Source organism: Lutjanus erythropterus, chromosome 8, assembly GCF_056507025.1.
Source record: "Lutjanus erythropterus isolate fLutEry1 chromosome 8, fLutEry1.hap2, whole genome shotgun sequence".
Classification (NCBI taxonomy): Eukaryota; Metazoa; Chordata; class Actinopteri; order Lutjaniformes; family Lutjanidae; genus Lutjanus; species Lutjanus erythropterus.
Window position 1 is genome coordinate 42715751 of NC_139324.1, and position 19250 is coordinate 42735000.

The following is a 19250-nucleotide window of genomic DNA, read 5'->3' on the forward strand; positions in this document are numbered from 1 at the left end:
GTCTGGCTTTAAAATGTCCCAGTCAACACAAAAGAAAAGGTAACTGCTTGTTTGTGTTCGTACTGTTAGCGACCAGGTGTTCATTTGTGCTGCTAGCTTCAGAAGTGGTTTGTTATTTCCTGACTGTGAAAACACAGATAGTGGATGCTGTGATGGTCACTGTAAGGTAGCCAGCAAACAATAATTTTGTCAACTTCTAACTAGCTAGCAAACAATTTTTTTTAACTAGCTAAAGAATGTAATGTTTTGATATTTTGTTAACTTTTAGTTATCTATCACACGCTGCTACATTTTATTAAATGTTTAGTCAGCCAGCAAACAACGTAACATTTTGTTAAATGTTTTATCTTGCTAACAAAAAATCTACTGTTTTGTTTCATTTCAGTGTTTTGTTTGTTTTGTTAACTTTTTAGTTTGCTAGTAAATGTTGAAACATTTTGTGCAGCTGAAGGTTAACAGTTTTCTTTAGGTCCCAAAAGCACTCAGATTTATTTTACTCCATATTGATGAAACTAATTGATAAGTTATTTTTTGGTTAACATAAATAAACGAACAGATTTGTTTTTAATTGTAAAAAGACCTCTGCTTAAGTTTAAATCTTTGTTTACTTGTTTTAAACCTGGCTTTGCTAAACTTTGAGTAGAAGTAATCTCAGACTAAATTAATCTCTGTTGGTGCAGCCCAGTTTTAAGATTTTTGGGTAAACTGTTATGAAAATGTTTTTCTGTGGTGATAAGTGACAGAATCTGGATTCAGCTGATCCTGTTGATGAGGATCAGCTGCTGAATGAATTCAAAAACTGGAGCTCAGTGTGTTCAGACTGTATTTTAAATTTAGTGACAGGATTGGGAACTCTTGAGCTCAGTATTTGTAAATCCTGACTGGGAGGCACTTTGTCTTTGGCACTTTAAACCTCGAACCCTTCGAGTTCATGATGTGACCACAGAAGTTTTGGGATCAACCTTGAGGCAGGTTTTGTCTCATACGCAGCTCTCATCTCTGTCTTCGTGACTTTTGTCCGGCCGACACTTCTCTGTTTCTTGTCCGGGTAAAGAGAAGTCCTTCAGTTCGCTTCGAGAGTGCGCGTCTCCGTTTCGTAACTTGTCGACGTCGCCCAGGGGCAGCTGGGTGGAGTTGTACGCCAGAGGTGGGATGGTGTTGACCAGTATGAGCTGGAGCGGCTTCTTCTCTGGCGTGTACTGGCAGCGAATGTAGCGCAGGAAAGCTGCTCGGTATGTTTTGTTGAACAGCGTGTAGACCAGCGGGTTGACCGCGGAGGACAGATACCCGACCCACACGAAAACGTTCAGCAGGCCTCCCATGAGTCCTGCGTCACACACCGCCGGGTCGCACACCACCACCAGCACGTTGGTGATGAAGAACGGACACCACATGACCACGAAGAGAAAAAACACCACCCCGAGGACCTTGGAGGCCTTCTGCTCGTTGCTGATGGACTGCATGGTACGCCGTCCAAACAGAGAGCCGGTGACGCTCCCGCGGGCGCCTCCCAAGCCACCGCTGCTCCCTCTGCCGCCAGCCTCACGGCTGATGGAGCGCCTGAAGAGTTTCTCGGAGGACAGCGAGGTCTGTGGCAAGAAGCTCAGCGTGAACGTCGTGCTCCATTTGGGCCGTGGGACCAGCTGGTCCAGACAGAGGGTGGCCTCGTTCTGCAGGGCGTTGATGGTCAGGAAGTAGGTGACGACCATGATGGTGAGCGGCACGAAGAACGCCACGAAGGAGCCGACCAGCACGAAGTTGTTATCTGTCAGCAGGCAGCTGCCATCTTTGAAGACCTTGGAGTGGTCTCTGAGTCCCAGCACAGGAATGGGCATGGAGATCCCTGCAGAGAGGACGGAGACACGATCAGAGGACAGTCGCAATCAGTGTGAAGCAGGAACATAACGTATCTGATGATATACCTGCAGCTGTTACTGTGACAGCAGATTAAACATAAAAGGCTTCAGATCCTTTACTTCAAGAAGCAACAACATTTTTAAATCTCTCCACTGCGTTCAAAACTTTACTCAAAGAGAACCTGTTCTCCTCAGTTCTAGCTCTGCATTTTCAGTCCGGGGTTCCATCAGAGCAGCTTTGCAACCATCCTTGTTTATCTTGTACTGGCCCTTTAAACAGCTCCTCTGTTCACCCTCACCCTGTTTAAGGTCCCCTCCCTAAAAGCCCACTTTCCTCTGATTGGCCAACTTCTCAGAAAACTGATGAGGGGCAGGACCCATCCTCATGAGCTCTGTCCCATGATGAGAGAGAAGTTTTACATGATGTTAGAGGCTACTTTAACTTCTGGTTCTCTCTCTGCTGTCCTCCGGCTGCTCTGCCTCAACTCTCAGGGATTTTCTAGAGTTTCCACCTTACCAGGCAAGTTCAGCAACAAGTAAAGACACCTGTCCCTCAGAGACCCTGTAAATCTGAGAGTTGGGCAGCAGCGGGACATCATATGCTGCATATGTTTACTTCATTATTTGACACTTTGGCCGTGTTTAATATGAACGGCCAACATTTCAACATTATATATGTACATGTATCCGAAAAGGGAAGAAAAGCAGAATATGTCCTCTCAAAGAACAGAAGAAGTTCAGAGACATTACCAAGAAAATGTGCTTTAGCTCAGCTGATGATTGTGGGACTCTGTCTGTGGGAGTACAAGTGTGAACACGTCAAAATACAACTGAAGGACACAGCAGATATATTACAACCATCCAACAATATGAAGCTATTAAAAACAACATTAACTGGCTACAAATATGGAGACAAACTTTTGTGTGTGTGTGTGTGTGTGTGTGTGTGTATGTGTGTGAGTGTGTGTGTGTGTGTGTGTGTCAGTAAATATCCTGTTTGTTCAAACACTGCAGACTAAATCACCATAATCACACAACTAAATGTTGCAGCAAAATCATTTTCAAACAACAACAATAATGTAAACTGCTCTCATCTGAATAATTTAACAGAAATAGTTTACAGTAAAACAGCATCCGAGTGGACTGGGAGAGAACATTATAATTAGAATTAAAAACATTTCAACAAGTTGAAGTTTGATGAATTGTTGTGTTTAACCCTTTTACATCAAATCCTCAGTCATAAAGTGTCTCCTACATTTAATTGCATTTTCATCTCAAATGTAATCATGTTTTCTTCCTGTAAAATAAAATATAATGTGTGTGCTTATGTAGACTTGATCCACCCAGTTTTAACCAATAATATGAGCTTCATCCATCAGTCAGACTTCAGCTGTGAGCTAATGCTAACGTCATTGTGCTAACATGCTAACCATGACCCGCTAACCATCAAAATTAAACCAAACTAGGCTGTTTCTGGTTTCCTTATTGATTTGTCATGTGATCTATATGTATATCATCATAGATACCAAAAACAAAACTTTACAGTCATCTTTTTCTTCAAAAATATTGTTTACAATATCTCCTTATCTTTGGTTCACACCATAAATGTAGAAAAAAAATATTTATAACTGTGAATAACATTACAGTTAAGTTTTCACAAGAAATAATTGCAAGAAACTGTCAAAATGTAGATGTTAACATGCTAATGTTTAGCAGATACAGTCTTCACTATCTTAGTTTAGCGTCTTAGCATGCTAGCATTAGGCTGACGTGAATGTCATCAGTTTCGCAGGTCAGAAATCAAAGTTGAATAAAGACTGAAAAGAAAGAAAGTTTTTTGTTTTTTTTTCTCGGTGTGTATTTTCTCTGGTGGCTTCCAGCAGGCAGACGCAAGAACAAGCTGTCAAATCTTTCAGCAGAGACGCTGATATTTGACACAACCTGCTCACTTTTAAACCTGCTCACTTTTAAACGTGTCAAATTCTCCATTAAGACTGCAGCTAAAACTCTGTTTTTCTGTCACAGAGTGGGAGGAAAGTGCAGGTTCACGTCTCTGAGGTCTGAGTCTGTTTCTGTGGTCGCTGCAGCACTTCAACCAGTTTTATTGTATTTCTCCATAAATACAATAATACAGTTTTTATGATAATATTCTTTTCTGCAAGGTGAGCAGCAGGAAACGTGGTGGTGAGGAAATAATCTGGTTTTAATTTAGTTTTTAATTTAGTTTGGCCCAAGTTTAATTTTTTCTTGTTGCCGTTTTTGTTTCTTTCTTCCATAAGAAAATATCTAATGAAATGTTCTGAAAACAGTTTTGGTTGAGCTGTTGATGCCGCGGTCCAGATCACCAGGAGGAACTGGGTGGGAGGTGATGAACTGAGCCGTCTCATTACCTGCTCGTAACAAACAGGAGAGAAGTCAGAGACGGAGACGGAGACAGAGACGGAGACAGAGCAGGGGACAGGAGGCAGCGAGGAGGAAGAGGACAACGAGGCTGGAGACAGACAGACAGACACAGTGAGGGTGGACAGAAACTGCTGCTGCATGTTGGGAGCAGACGGGTCAAAGACAGATGATTCTCATTAAAACAGGACAGTTTGACAGTTTAAAGTCTGAAGGTTTGATTTGTTTTTTGTTAGTTTCCTCATTAACCAATACTTTTTTTGCACCGGGAGAAAGAAAGGTGATAGAACAGGAACTTAAAGTTCTGACGGAACATTATTCCCAAACCTCTTTGGACTGAAAGCACAGTTGTTCGACAGCATGTTGTCCTAAAAGATTTTTTAAAAACTAGACTACAAATCGGATCATTTCAGAAAGAAAAATGTTGTTTTTGCTTCATTCGTTCTTTTTTATAATCTCTTGAATGCTGCTTCAAAAAAATCCACTTTTCAGACACAAACCTAAAAAAATGGTGTTTTTGTGAACTAGACATTTTAAAGCAGAATATCGACTTCATATTTTTATTTTTGTTTTTTTTTATCACTTCATATTAGTTGTGTAACATCACTGTCTCCTGTGTGGCTGAAGGAGCCTCGTCATGATAAGACATTTGTCCTGGACTCACGGCGAGGTCGAGCGCAGTGCTACATCCTGTCTGTGTGGTGAACAAACAGCTAAGCTAACTTTAGCATTTGGATTGATCTAAATTTATAAACTATATGATTTATAAATCTTGCAGCCTGCTGACTTTTCTCCAGGCGTTATGATGTTGACTGATGAGATCGTAGTCTGTTTGTAATGTTGTGTGACAGAGTTGAACCACAACACTTTTCTTCGGTCGTGTCTGAAGGGAACCCTTGATTTACAAAAGTCGTGGAACATTTGTTTGTGTTGTTCCTTCATTGCGATGTTGCATAAATGATCATGAGATCTTCCCTTCAGTTTCTCCTCAGCTCGTGTCTCTTCTGTCCATGTCGTCACACACAGCGGTTAAACGAGGTCAATGAACATAAAACTGCCTGATGATGATTTTCAGTCTGCATGTGTCATCAGGTGTCATCAGACCGTCCTGCTCTGTGTGTGTTTAAAGGAATAATCTGCAACATTTTACCCGTACCTTTAAAAAACAAGCGATTAAATGTCATTATTATCTTTAAACTGCTTCACATCTGACTGATCAGATTTGTCGAGGTGACTCTGTTGATCTTCTGTGTTGTTCAGATTCATCCCCTCCCCCAACATTCATCCAGAACCCAGAACTTAAAGCTGGTTCTTGCTCCTCCTCCCTGTCCTCCCTGATGGAAACTGTGCTCTAAATACATGAAATCAAAGATGGGAAAGAAAATGCTTGAGAGAAGAGAGAGAGAAGATAAAAGAGGATCAAGAGAGAGACAACAGAGGAGGGAGACACTTCAGAAGAGACGAAGAGACGAAGGAGGAGGAGGAGGAGGAGGAGGAGGAGGAGGATGAGGAGGAGGAGGAGGAGGAGGAGGAGGAAGAGGAGGAGGAGGAGGAGGAGGAGGAGGAGGAGGAGACTTTCAGGCTTTGGTTTCAGAGTAAAACATGAACCTGAAAACTGATCAGTGTCAGACAATCAAACTCACAGCTTTAACCTGACCTCTTAAAGTGATTTGATTATTTTCAATAGGGATTTTAATATTAATATTAATATTAACAGTGTTTTTAAGGCTGCAGCTAAAGATTATTGTCATCATCGATGGATCTGCTGATTATTTTCAAGGTTAACTGATTAGATGTTTGGTCCATAAAACATTCTGTCATGATCTGATGTACGTCTGCGAGCTCCACCTGTTTTCACGTTTTCACCTATTTTCCAACCAGTGATCAATCTGGCAATAATTCTTCCACTAATTGATCAGTTGTTTGGTCCATTGGTCCATGACATGTCATTAAATGGTTAAAAATGAGTCCAAGATGATGTCGTCTGCGTTCTGTTTTCTGTTTTGAATTTTTCCTCAGTGTGACGGTGATTCAGACACACACACACACACACACACACACACACACACACACACACACACACACACAGTCCATCAACTGATACAGAGTGAATCAATCTCTCAGCTCATTGGCTACTCTCTGACTTCCTGTTTCATGTCCGGGTCACTGTTTACAGTCCGACTGACTGAATGAATGAATAAACCTTTATTGCTCCTGAGAGAATTTGTTTGTTTGTGTTGCTCATGAAGCGTAAAAAGATGTCAACAACCACACAACAACAATCTCACAGAGAACAATGAAATCTGACACACGTCACAGGCAGTGAAATCAGATCTAAACCTGATTCATCCAGTTCACAGAATTTTTATTTCACACACACACACACACACGCATACACACACACACACACACACACACACACACACACACACACACACACACACACACACGCACAGTAGCCTTCAGCTGTGTCGTCAGATTGTGATTATTAGACAGAAGGTATTCAGATCTGGACGCTTTACAGCTTTAAATCCTGCTGTCTGTCCACTGACTGAGAGCTGAGCTGGTCTCTGCTGTGGACTGTCTCACTGTCAGTAAACTCATCTCTGGACTGTAAAATGTCCTTTAACACAGACCAGACCAGAGCTGGTGATTGTTGGAACAGTGGAAAGACGATCAAAGACAAGTTTGCATGAGTTTTATTTAGTTTCTGTCCAGTTTGAACACGTCTTCTAATAAAACGATCATTTCTGTAAATGAAGTCTGGTGAGTTTAAAATCAGCTGTTTGTGGTTAAACAAAAAGGATCTTCCTCTTTAACAAAAAGCTCTGTCTTTGTAGGATCCTTTCATAATAATATAGAAAATAATATTATTTTCTCATGAGAAAATGGGGTCCAGGTTGAAAAATACTCTCAAGGTAGACTCTTAATCTGAAAAGTAAACTAGTAACCAAAGCTTTTAAATATATCTAATGGGGAAAAAACTACAATATATATTTAGGCATTTGGGGAATAAATTCCCACCCAATAATCTTACTGCGTGCAGTTCTGTGATTTTTTTTTATCTGACCACACATAGTTTTAATATCTGACCTCCACTTATCACATCTATGATTTATGTTCTGTTTTGTCTGTGTATTGAACTTCCTGTTCCTGTTCCTGACACTGAGACCCTCCTTGAATCTGAATGAATGTCAGAAGATTCTTGTGTTCAGTCCTTCAGTTTGTATTTATTGTGTATTTGTCTTCCTCTGTTCTCTCTCTTGTTTTCTCGGCGGTTCAGAGAACCTCAGCAGGTTGAATCTTTGGCAGAAATAAAAAATAACGAGTGACGCAGATGTTTTCTGTCCTCAGACTTCACTAAGCAGAAAAGTGACAGCAGGAAAACATCTGTAATGAGCGTCTTTGTGTCAGAAGATGTTTCCTCTTCACTGAATCAGTATTCTTTCCTTTCCTCTCTCCGTCTCTCTCCTCTTTTTCAGGTCCACTTCATTCCCTTTCTTTCAGGGCTGTAACTCTGACAGATTCTACACGCTGAGTTTTAACCAAAACAAAGAAAATCCATCACATCACTCCACTTCTTAAAACACTTCACTGTTGCTTTTAGAATTGATTTTAAAGTTCTTTGACTCGTTTATAAAGCTTTGAATGACTTTGCTCCTCCATACATCAGGGATCTTCTTTCATTTTATGTTCCAGCCAGATCACTGAGGTCCTCCACCGCTTTTCTTTTAAATGTTCCTCATGTCCCACAAACGTACTGGTGAGACTGTCTTCTGTTTTTATGCCCCCAAACTGTGGGACTCTTTGCCTTTGGACATGAGATCGGCAAGCTCTCTTTTTAATCTGGCTTTTAATTGTTCATTTTGGAGTAATATTATAATCTTGGTCTTCCAACCTCAATCAGTAGGTTTTTTTTTAAATTATTATTCTTTATCTCAGTGTTTCTCTCACTTTATTCTAATCACTTTCATTTCATTGTTGTATTGTTGTAATTTTATTCTTCCTTTTTTTAAAAGTTGTTTTGACTTATTTGGATTTTTGTCATTCTCCTGTCTGTTGTTTGAATTTTGCTATGTGAAGCACTTTGGGCTGCATGTTTGTATGAAAGGTGCTGTATAAATAAAGTTGAAGTTTTACCCTGAAAGTTTTGGCAGTGCAGCAGTCAGTCATGATCATGTGGTGTAGATCTGCTGTTTGTCTGTGTGACTCAGTCTGAAGAAAACAGGATTTAAGCATCTGCTCAAAGTCTTTCAGCTCCAATACAAAGTCAGTATTTGTGTTTTAGTGCCTTAAAACTGAAACAGTAATCTGTTCTGTTCATCCTATATCTAGATTCAGGTTAAAGTCATGCAGTCATCACTGCAACATGTTTGAATCTGTGTCTGAAGGTTCACTTTCACACTTCACATATTTCATTTACACAATATAAAATAAATATTCAGTCAGTTCTTTATCAGACAATAAAAATCCAGTTAAAATACTAAAATATCCACTTTGTTTCTGCTTCAGTTTCTGCTGCACCTGAAACTCTTTAAAGTTAATAAAGTGCAGCAGGGCTGTGTGTGTGTGTGTGTGTGTGTGTGTGTGTGTGTGTGTGTGTGTGAACAAAATTACATAATCTAGCTTGAAATGTTTATGTGGTTCTTCACAGATGTATTTCTCTGCATCACACACACACACACACACACACACACACACACACACACACACATGCATGTCTGTGCAGTAATGTGTAAGTCCTGATGTTATGTCCAATCAGATCAGAGCGTAACCACGACTCACAGAGGCAACATCAGCAGGCTTGACTTCACACCAGCCACCCCTCCCTCCTCCTCCTCCTCCTCCTCCTCCTCCTCCTCCTCCTTGAGGAATCACCGAGGCGTGTGTGTGTGTGAGTAAACATTTTAAATAATCCTGTGGGGCGACACGGCGTAGCGTGGCGCTGAGGCATGTTTGGCCTGCTGTGATGCCGCCTGAGGGCGGGACCTGCTGCTCGCCACACTGACATCACATTATTTAACCCTTCATCCTGTCGACTCGGTGCAGCTTCATGGCACGGCTTTTTATTTTTGTTTGAGCCTGGAGATATTTACATATAAATGTTAAAAACTGATTAAAAGGTCGAAGAGAATGTGAGAGAAGAAGAGGAACAGCTCTGGGGAACATTAACAGAACATGAAGTCAGACAGACAAAAGAACGTATATCAAAACTCAACTAACTTCAAAACAAATCCAGAGGGAACATTAGAGGCACAAAGTGAGAACTATCAGAGGAACACACCGTTTTTGTCTGGTTTCTCCAAACTTCACTGCAGAGTGTTGGATATCTGCAGTGTTCAGTCTGAAGGTTTGAGTTGATTTCAGTTCACAGCATCTTTTTCTTCAGTTATATCATCCTGCAACTAATCAGCCTGTAAAACTGATGGATGATGTCTGTTGTATCATTGTGCAGCATTAGTTCTTATTTTCAGGTGTTATGTCACTTCATGTTGTGCAATATTTCATGCAGGTGAATTAAATTTCAAAATGGCAAACTACACAAAAAAAAATCAAACAATACAAAATGAAGAATAGATGAATAGACATCCAAAGACTGTATCCAAACCGCGGCTTCAGTCCCCAATATTTACAGAAAACATCCACATCACCTGCAGACATAAAGAGGAGGGGTGGTATCTGACCTGTGCACCACGTCTCCGTGATGGAAACTGAACAGCAGCTCTGCAGCTGGAAAACCGACTTTACAGAGACTCTAACAGAGTGACAGTGTGAAGAGTCGGGCCACACTGCTGTTTCTGTGACCAGCTGAGAACGTGTTGGTTTAAATGAAACTGAAATGTGTCACGTTATTATTTTCACTCTGTCCGTGTTACTTCAGCTTGACTCAACTTGGTCCAGTGGGACATTTTTTTGGACTGTTGTGGTTTCAGAACAATGTTCAGTCTTCAGCCGAAGGCCAGTTAACAGCTGCACTTTTCACTCATGATGTTGTTAATTAAACCTGTGAGGAGAGTCGGTGAAAAACTGTAGAATACAGTACAGAAGAAATAAGATAAAACTAAATACAGTCTGGTTTGTAAGAGCTCTAAGTGTTTTCCAGCAGATGAAAGATGAGTTAATTTAAGATGCACACAGTGTTCCAGCTAAAACTAATCCTAATTATAGTGTTTTTTCTCTGCTGGTTCTCTTTATAGGCTGATCTCTAATATCCCAGCATGCATGAATGAACTGAGTGTGACGGAGGCTCACTTCTCAGCTGAATGTTAAACAGTCTGATGTTGCATCATCAAAACAAACTGTAACGTCTCCGAGTCTTTTCTGTTCCACTCTGAAGACTGAAAAAAAAACCCAATTTCCTCTAAAAGACGAAGCAGAAGAGGTGATGGACTACAAGTAAGAGACAAGGACATGAGAAGACAACCAAAGTTTATCTGTGCAAAAGTTTCAATAAGTCTAAGTGTCTGATATAAACGATCTAAAGATGATGGTACCAGTGTGTTTAGGACGTGTCCAGCTCCAACTCTGCTGGTTAAACGGTGCAGAATCTGGGTACAAATTAATCAGTGAACCTCAATAAACCAGTTGTATTTAGTTTCTTATTCAATCTCAGTCAGTGTTTTGACTGTAACATGAATTAAACCAGAGTCATTTCTCATTCCTCTTAAAAGTCACATGTTTCTGGTACGTTGATATTTAAATGACACATTTGAAGCTCACAGTTTTCAACTGAGGAAACTGATCAGCTGACATCAATCATCTGACAGGAGATCACAGACTGGATTGATAATCTAAGTTCACAGAAGCATCCGTCTTCATTGAGGGACAGGTCGGTACGTGGTTCTTGGCCTGTGGGTCTCAGGGTTTCTGCACAAACCTCTTCCAGACTTCTCAGTAGATTTTTCAGGTCATGTATAACTTTTTCTATTTCAGATCCTTCACCAGCCAGTCTTTATATTTGGGGTTGTCACGTTTGCCCTTGCAATTTAAAAACAAATGTTTTACAGTGTAGGAAATTATTAAACCTGACAGACGCGTATTTAGGGAGGCTCATATTTAATAATTATTATTAGGGACTTTAGTCCAGTAAGAGATTCTCTGCTCACTGAAACAGTCTATACTCATAATGTCATAATGTCTGGCTGAGGCAGATGTTGTCTGGCTGAGGCAGATGTTGTTGTAGACTGAAACACTGCCACGTAACAGACAACAAAAGTGGTTCATTGGGAGCTGAACAGTGTGTGGACCTATTTTCTGTTTCTTGATTGGCTGATGAACAGCAGATGTTCAGCACATCATGCTTTTATTCATGTGGGCAGCAAACGTCTGATTAAAACAACTTCCTCTCTGTTTTCTCCGCTCACTGAAACGACTGGATGCAGGGAGGCAGTGCACGGCGCTGTGAGACGCCTTAAGAGTTTACAGCCACACTAGCAGCTCTGTGAGGCAACAACGCTTTGAAATAAATTTGAGCTAAACATCAGCATGATAATACACACAATAACAATGTTAGCATGCTAACTTTTGCTAATGAACAGTAATCACCAGCTGAGTCCAGCGTCCAGCTGAGGCTGATGTGAATCTCATTAGTTCTGCAGGTATTGGCAGGTATGTTGACCTGATGATGGCGCTAGATGAGACATCGAAGGGTCAATAAAGTTTTTGTAGTTTGTTCTCAGGAGAACATGAAGGTCTGAACATCATTTATCACAAGATGTTTCAGTCTGAACCAGACTTGAGCCTGTTCATTATTTATCTTCTTATTAATATGTCTTGTTTTTATGTTTTTTGAACCAGTAGAATCAGAGTTTCCTCTGCACAGCTTCCTCATTCAGACATTTAAACAGCACATAAATGTGGAACTTCCTGCAGAACAAAACAGTGAGTAGTTCCCTCCAGAAGATCTCAGATAAATTACATAACTGTATTTATGTGTTCTACAGAGTGAGTGAATGTGAGTCGTGGTTCTCTGGATTGGACGAGGAGCTGAATCAGCTCTCAGCAGCTCTGACAGGACTCGGTCATTAGTGGCCACAGAGCTGATGAAGTGGAGGCAGCAGGGAGCAAACAGAGAGCTGAGAGGCTTTAAACCAGGCGGACAGCTGACTCTACATGAATCACTGCTGCGGTCTGAGCTCAATCAGGTTTGGAGAAAACACATTGAGTCTCTTTGTTTTAATGAAAACAACTTGTTTCTTCTTCATTTTTTTCTTTCTGTCTCTGGTTCTTTTCTACTTTTTCAAACCCTAACCCTACCTCCTCCTACCTCCTCCTACCTCCTCCTACCTCCTCCTACACTCTCCTACCTCCTCCTACACCCTCCTACCTCCTCCTACACTCTCCTACCTCCTCCTACACCCTCCTACCTCCTCCTACACTCTCCTACCCCCTCCTACCTCCTCCTACACCCTCCTACCTCCTGTTACCTCCTCCTACACCCTCCTACCTCCTCATAAACCCTCCTACACCCTCCTACCTCCTCCTACACCCTCCTACCTCCTCCTACACTCTCCTACCTCCTCCTACACCCTCCTACACTCTCCTACCCCCTCCTACCTCCTCCTACACCCTCCTACCTCCTCCTACACCCTCCTACCTCCTCCTACACTCTCCTACCTCCTCCTACACCCTCCTACACCCTCCTACCTCCACCTACCTCCTCCTACCTCCACCTACCTCCTCCTACACCCTCCTACTTCCTCCTACACTCTCCTACCCCCTCCTACCCCCTCCTACACCCTCCTTCCTCCTCCTACCCCCTCCTACCTCCTCCTACACCCTCCTACCTCCTCCTACCTCCTCCTACACCCTCCTACCTCCTCCTACCTCCTCCTACCTCCTCGTACATCCTCCTACCTCCTCCTACCTCCTCGTACACCCTCCTACCTCCTCCTATGCCCTCCTACCCCCTCTTACTCCCTCCTAGCTGCTCCACCTGCTTCACGCTCAGCTGCTTGAACTTGGTGACACAGTAATTTCTTTGACTTTGTTTAATTGGACGTATTATAATCATGATGTCACAGTGGACCGATGTTAAAGCCACTCATTCATTACCTCTAAAGCTGGAAATGGCTCTAAATGACAGAAGAGATTGAGCTCAGGTCTTCTCTGAGATCAGTGTTTGCAGCTCTGCTGGTGTTTCCTGGATCCTGGCTGGTGACCGAGCTACCAGGCTACATCATTAGCATCTGTTCAATCCTTATTCAAACTTTATTTTTTAGGAAGGGGCTCCTCATGAATTCTTAAATATAAGTTAGTGGGTCTCATCATTCTCCTCCTGTCATTTAATCATTCATTTTACTTTAACTTTATTGTGCCTTTTATTGATTTTTACTTTGTAAATGAGACCTCTACTTCAATATATTTCTGTGTCAAAATAAAGGTTGAGTGAACTTTATTTTATAAATGGCTCCTGACTTGTTTCTATTCTGTTCTCCTTTCACTCTCGAACAGGATCAGTTTGTTCTAAAGATGTTCCTCATAGATTCATTTGGACTCTTGCCCAGAAGAAGATGCTGGAATGTGACCAAATATGGACTTCTGCTAAAAATAGATGCTGGTCTGCATCCAAGACCTGATGCCAATAAAAATGCACATGGGCATTTGCATACGAGACTTGACACCAATAAGAACGTGTATGGAATAAAAGTCGCCATGTTCTCAGACCTTTTGGAAATATTCTATGACTTTTATTCCACATTCGTTATTGACATCTGTATAACAACCTTGGAAATGATGTAAGAGAAAAAACTACTTTCATTGGTCTGATGCAGGAACCTTCTGCAAAACAAAATAACAGAGTTTATATTTTACAAGCCTAAAATTTTCTATTTTCCCATTTTCACTGATAAGGAGAGATTTTACCATGTCGCTGACCTTTCCTTTATATTCCTGGTGTCAAAATTATATGAAAAAGTGAATTCATGTCTGATTCAGTAGTTGTGTGGACATGAATTCAAGATGACCGACATACGAACATTAATCAACTTTGGCAACATAAAAAATTCTCAACTAGACACCATCAGATTCTAAATAACCAGGTTATAAAAAATGTTGTTTGGGTGTGAACTCTTTCCTCCTAATAGACCGGATGTTTTGAACACGACGTGATGTAAACTAACGTAAGTTAAAAAAAAAGTCAACATCAACTTTCAGTTTAAAATGGGAAAGTCATCTCCTGTGTGGTTGTTCCTGTTCTGCTTCTTTAAATTACAATATTATTGTTTCTTTATGACATTTAAAGTGTGAATGTTATAAATAATAAGTCTTAAGTTACAGCTACTGTGTCTTGTGCGTAAATGTGCACAGCGTCTTTCTTCAGTAGCAAACACCTCACCTGACTTCACCCACCTGAAACCATCCAATATTAGTCAGAGTTTGACATTTTGTGACCCCGCCCTTCTGACCTGTGGATTGTCCGCGCTGCTTACAGATATGAGTGCAATCTGTTCCTGTCTTTTTTAGATCAGCCATTCCCAAACTCTAGGTCGAGACCCACAGGAGGGTCACAGGAGATTTTATTTGGGTCACCAAATAAATAAAAGACTATGGCAGAAATTCTGCAAATTTAAGATTTGTATCTGCAGCATATCTTTTATAAATCATTTAAAATGTGTGTATGATTTTACTGATGAGAAGAAAAAACAGGAGCCTGTTAATTCTGCATGAATGATCTGATTCTGTCTCATTTAGGAGGAAGGAGGATAAAATCTTCTGTTGTTTTCCTGATAAGATGAATTAAAAATGATGAGATGGTCTGTTAACTCAGCCTGAATGTGTTTACATCTCATTGATAAAGTTTTAATACGTGTTTAAGTTTTCAATAAAGTCGAGATAATAGGAGGTGATGCAAAAATTGCAGTAAAAATTGTCAGTAACTTTCATTTATGCACAGATTAATTCTTCCCACAATTAGTTGATGAGGCTTGTTGTAATTTGAGTTTGTCATTTAAAAAGTGCATGTCCAGGAGAAAAGTTGAGGAAACTCTGGACTCGACGGTGTGAAAGGACACAGAATGACTGAGGACTTTGGTGTGAACTAACTTCCAGGTTTCACTCTGTTCATCTGCTTATAGATAAGGACAGTTATTATTTTTCTTTTTTGTCGACGGACAGTTGGACTCTGATGTCTGATGAACATCAGCACAGATACATTAATTGAAAATATAATAATGACCTGGATGTTTTTTTTTTATGTGAAACAGCTGAATGAGACATTTATGAACAGACTCATAATATCAGTTATAGAAGACGGACAATAACAAACAGCATTAATGTGTTTTTTTTCTGCAGCGTCCTCGACTTCTGCCGTTAGAAACCATTGAGCTGAGGACTTTCAGCCTGATGCTTTTCTTCTGCTTGTTTCTGGTCTGGATGTTTGAGTCGGCCTTATAAACATGTGGGTATATATATACATGTTCCTGGGTCTATGCTTCTGTCTGAAGGTAATCCAACCAATCCATGTTTCCAGGTGACATTTCTTCATTTATCATATTTCTACATATTGTCGTCTGCGTCAGCCTCCTGAACAAAGTGCTGCTCGTCCTCTCTCTTATCTCCAGGATAACTCGGTTATGTTTCTGTAAATCATGGTGGAAACAAACTGCCATCCATTCAACTGATAGAATCGGAGGTCTGGGCTCACCGCCACCTGGAGACAAGTCAGCGTTTCCACCATTTCTCATCTTAATTAGTTTAGTGTGAAAGCATGTCGACTAATAACGAGAAAAACAAATCAATCAGGACAGGAAAGTGGCAAAGATTTTAGATAATTCAGCTTCAATCAAACAATAACTGATGATTTGTTTTGCTGACTGAAATAACGTTTTCATGCTGTTCTTCATTTTCCTGCCTGTTTTCGCCTGGCGACGGTTAATAACAGCCGTACAGGTAATCTGCTCTCAGCGCGAGTGGCTGCAGGCCGTCGTCTGCACACCCGTCATTACATTTCCTGCTCATCTGTGTCCACATTGACCCAAGCAGCTGGACAGCAGCCAGGCTGCCAGAAGCCAATTATTAGGACCTGATTGCTCCCTCAGCTCCATAAAAATGATGTGGAATCATAAACAGAACTGGATCTCAGCAGCAGCAGACAGCCTCCTGCAGCAGCGTCTCTGTGTTCTCCTTCACACAAGAACCGTTTGTGAACTCAAACGAATGAATCTGTTTTTTATTCACCCAGAGGTGAACACTTATAAAGAGGAGAGGACAGTGTCTCACTGAACAAGGACAAACATGTCAGAGACGGACCGTTTCATCCTTCACCACAAACACAGTGATTCTCTGAGCCTCTGGATGGTGGATTCAGTTTTGTCTTTGCATGTGTTCAGACATGTGAACGGCTGAACCTCCACCTTTAAATCAAACCTCCAAATTTTCTCTTGTAAAACCTGCTAACAGCTCAGTCAATCTGTCAGTCCGTCCACACTAAATACCTCAAAGTTTGAACAGGATTTCATTTCTGTACTTAAGTAGATTTTTCACGTATCTGAACTTTACTTGAGTGTTTATTTTTTATTATTTAAAGAATCCTGCTCCACATCTTACAGAGTCCTGCTCCACATCTTACAGACTCCTGCTCCACATCCTACAGAGTCCTGCTCCACATCTTACAGACTCCTGCTCCACATCCTACAGACTCCTGCTCCACATCTTACAGACTCCTGCTCCACATCCTACAGACTCCTGCTCCACATCTTACAGACTCCTGCTCCACATCCTACAGACTCCTGCTCCACATCTTACAGACTCCTGCTCCACATCTTACAGACTCCTGCTCCACATCTTAAATGTATGTATGTATGTTTTGTTTTGTTTTGTACCACCTGACATCATGAAGCTGTTATAGTTAGTAATGTCAACTGTTGGGAAGTGATGTCAATTTAATCACAACACAGAACACATGAGACAAACTGAGACAACTAAGTCTTTCATGTCAACATATCACCAGCTCTGTGTGTGTGTGTGTGTGTGTGTGTGTGTGTGTGTGTGTGTGTGTGTGTGTTCTTACCCACTGATATCGTCCACACTGCCATGATCTTGATGCGGGCCTTGGTGTGCGAGTTGAAGCGGCTGTGGTGGATCGGGTTGCGTATGCCGATGTATCGATCCAGAGAGATGGCGCAGAGGTGCATGATGGACGCTGTGGAGAACAGGACGTCCAGGTAGATCCAGATAGGACAGAGATCAGAGGGCAGCGGCCAGCCGTAATCTGCAGGAAGGGATGAGAGGACGGACGGAGGTGAGCGTCCTGGTCCTGATCAAACCTGTCAGAACAATATGTCTGTTCTAGAACACCTTCACTGACATTTCACACACAAAACCTTTCAACACAGAAAGATCTTTGATGACAGCTGAAGTGTCTGTGGTCGTGACCACCCTGAACACATCACGCTCATCTGAACTGGTGTCATTACGATCCAGTTTATGGATCAATGATCTGTGGAGCTTCCATCTCCTGTGAAGAGCTCTCATCATCCTCACGCTCTTCACTGTCAGCTGCAGGTTAAAGAGCTCTTATCTCAGAGTGCATGATGGGAAAAATGATCACAGGCAGTGTTTGAATTACACTGTGGAGCCCTGTACTTCAAATACTGGCGGGTAAAATACACATGAATGCATCTGTCAGTGTGCAAAAATGTACAATCAATACTTTTCAGTTCATACAGGGAATATTCCAGGGCTGCAACTAATGATTATTTCCATTGTCAAATTATTCTATATTATAAAATTCTAAATTATAAAAATATTAAATTATAAAATATTATTATATTATAAAATTGATTATTATTATTATTAGTGTTATTATTATTATTGTTGTTGTTGTTGTTGTTGTTGTTATCATTATTATTATTATTATTATTATTAGTAGTAGTAGTAGTAGTAGTAGTAGTATTAGTATTAGTATTATTATTGTTATTATTATGGAGGCACAGAACTAAAATGCAGCTTGAAAAACAAAGAAAATCATGTAAATAAATTCAGTAGTTTCAGGTCTTTGTTTCGGGTGTGTTTTGTTCTCCCGCTGTTCTCTGTCTCGTGTATGAATGTTCTCTAATGACACAGTGGAACAAGCTTTGTTTCTGTCCTGACTGGATTTATTTTAATGTAACTGGAGTCTGTAATAAAAACCATTAGCTGCTCGTTCTGCTGCTTTTCATGGCCTCGTTGTCCGTCTGTACAAAGATAATTGCACACTGACCGCTCGCTGATAAATGGACTCATACAGACGGAACCTGAACGAAGGCTATAAAAACACGGAACACGTTCCAGACAACTGCAGGTGGACACACACACACACACACACACACACACACACACACACACACACACACTCACACACACACACACACACACACACACACACTCACACACACACACACACACACACACACACACACACACACACTCACACACACACACACACACACACACACACACACACACACACACACACACAGCAGGATGCCTCTCTCACAGCCGTCTCTAAATATAGTCTCCTGTAAATTGAAATCACTCTGCCTCAGATGGAAATCATGCAGCGTTCTGAATATTAACGTATGTTTTATGACAGCTATACATCCAGGTGAGGCAGGTTTATTTATAGAGGCCTCTTCTTACACAGAGCGCCAAACGTCACAGGAAACTAATAAAGGTTGAAGAGCATGGCGACTGATGGAGTGTAAAGTTTGTCCTCAGAGCTGAAGGGTTAATCCTCTCTATGGTGGCCTTTTTTGGACATTTAACCTCCACAAGCAAGTCTGACATGTTTTTCCACAGAAAAGCTCTTATTTTAATGTATGCACCGCCTCCGTCCGTCTCCCGTCCCCACTGCATCTCTCAGGTGTAAACAGCCTGAAACATTTATTCAGAAGTTGTTTTTTTTTGACAATCAATCTGAATCACATTGTGGTATAGGAAGGAAAATATATTTAAATCTTGTAGAAACATCTAACCGTCTAAAGCAGATTTTGTGGTCTGTATTACACTCTTCCT

The 19250-nt window shown here is 41.1% G+C and overlaps 1 protein-coding gene across 1 annotated transcript in view; it reads right to left on the reverse strand.

Moving 5' to 3' along the window:
* Window positions 1-695: 695 nt before the first annotated feature.
* Window positions 696-19250, reverse strand: part of htr2aa (5-hydroxytryptamine (serotonin) receptor 2A, genome duplicate a) — a 44532-nt gene continuing 25977 nt past the window's right edge. Inside the window, exons 2-3 of the mRNA XM_084723930.1 lie at window positions 17266-17466; window positions 696-1843 (exon numbers count right to left, since the gene is read on the reverse strand). Of these exons, the coding sequence (XP_084580056.1) occupies window positions 981-1843; window positions 17266-17466 (1064 nt within the window). The 3' untranslated portion in view covers window positions 696-980. The remainder of the gene's footprint in view (window positions 1844-17265; window positions 17467-19250) is intronic.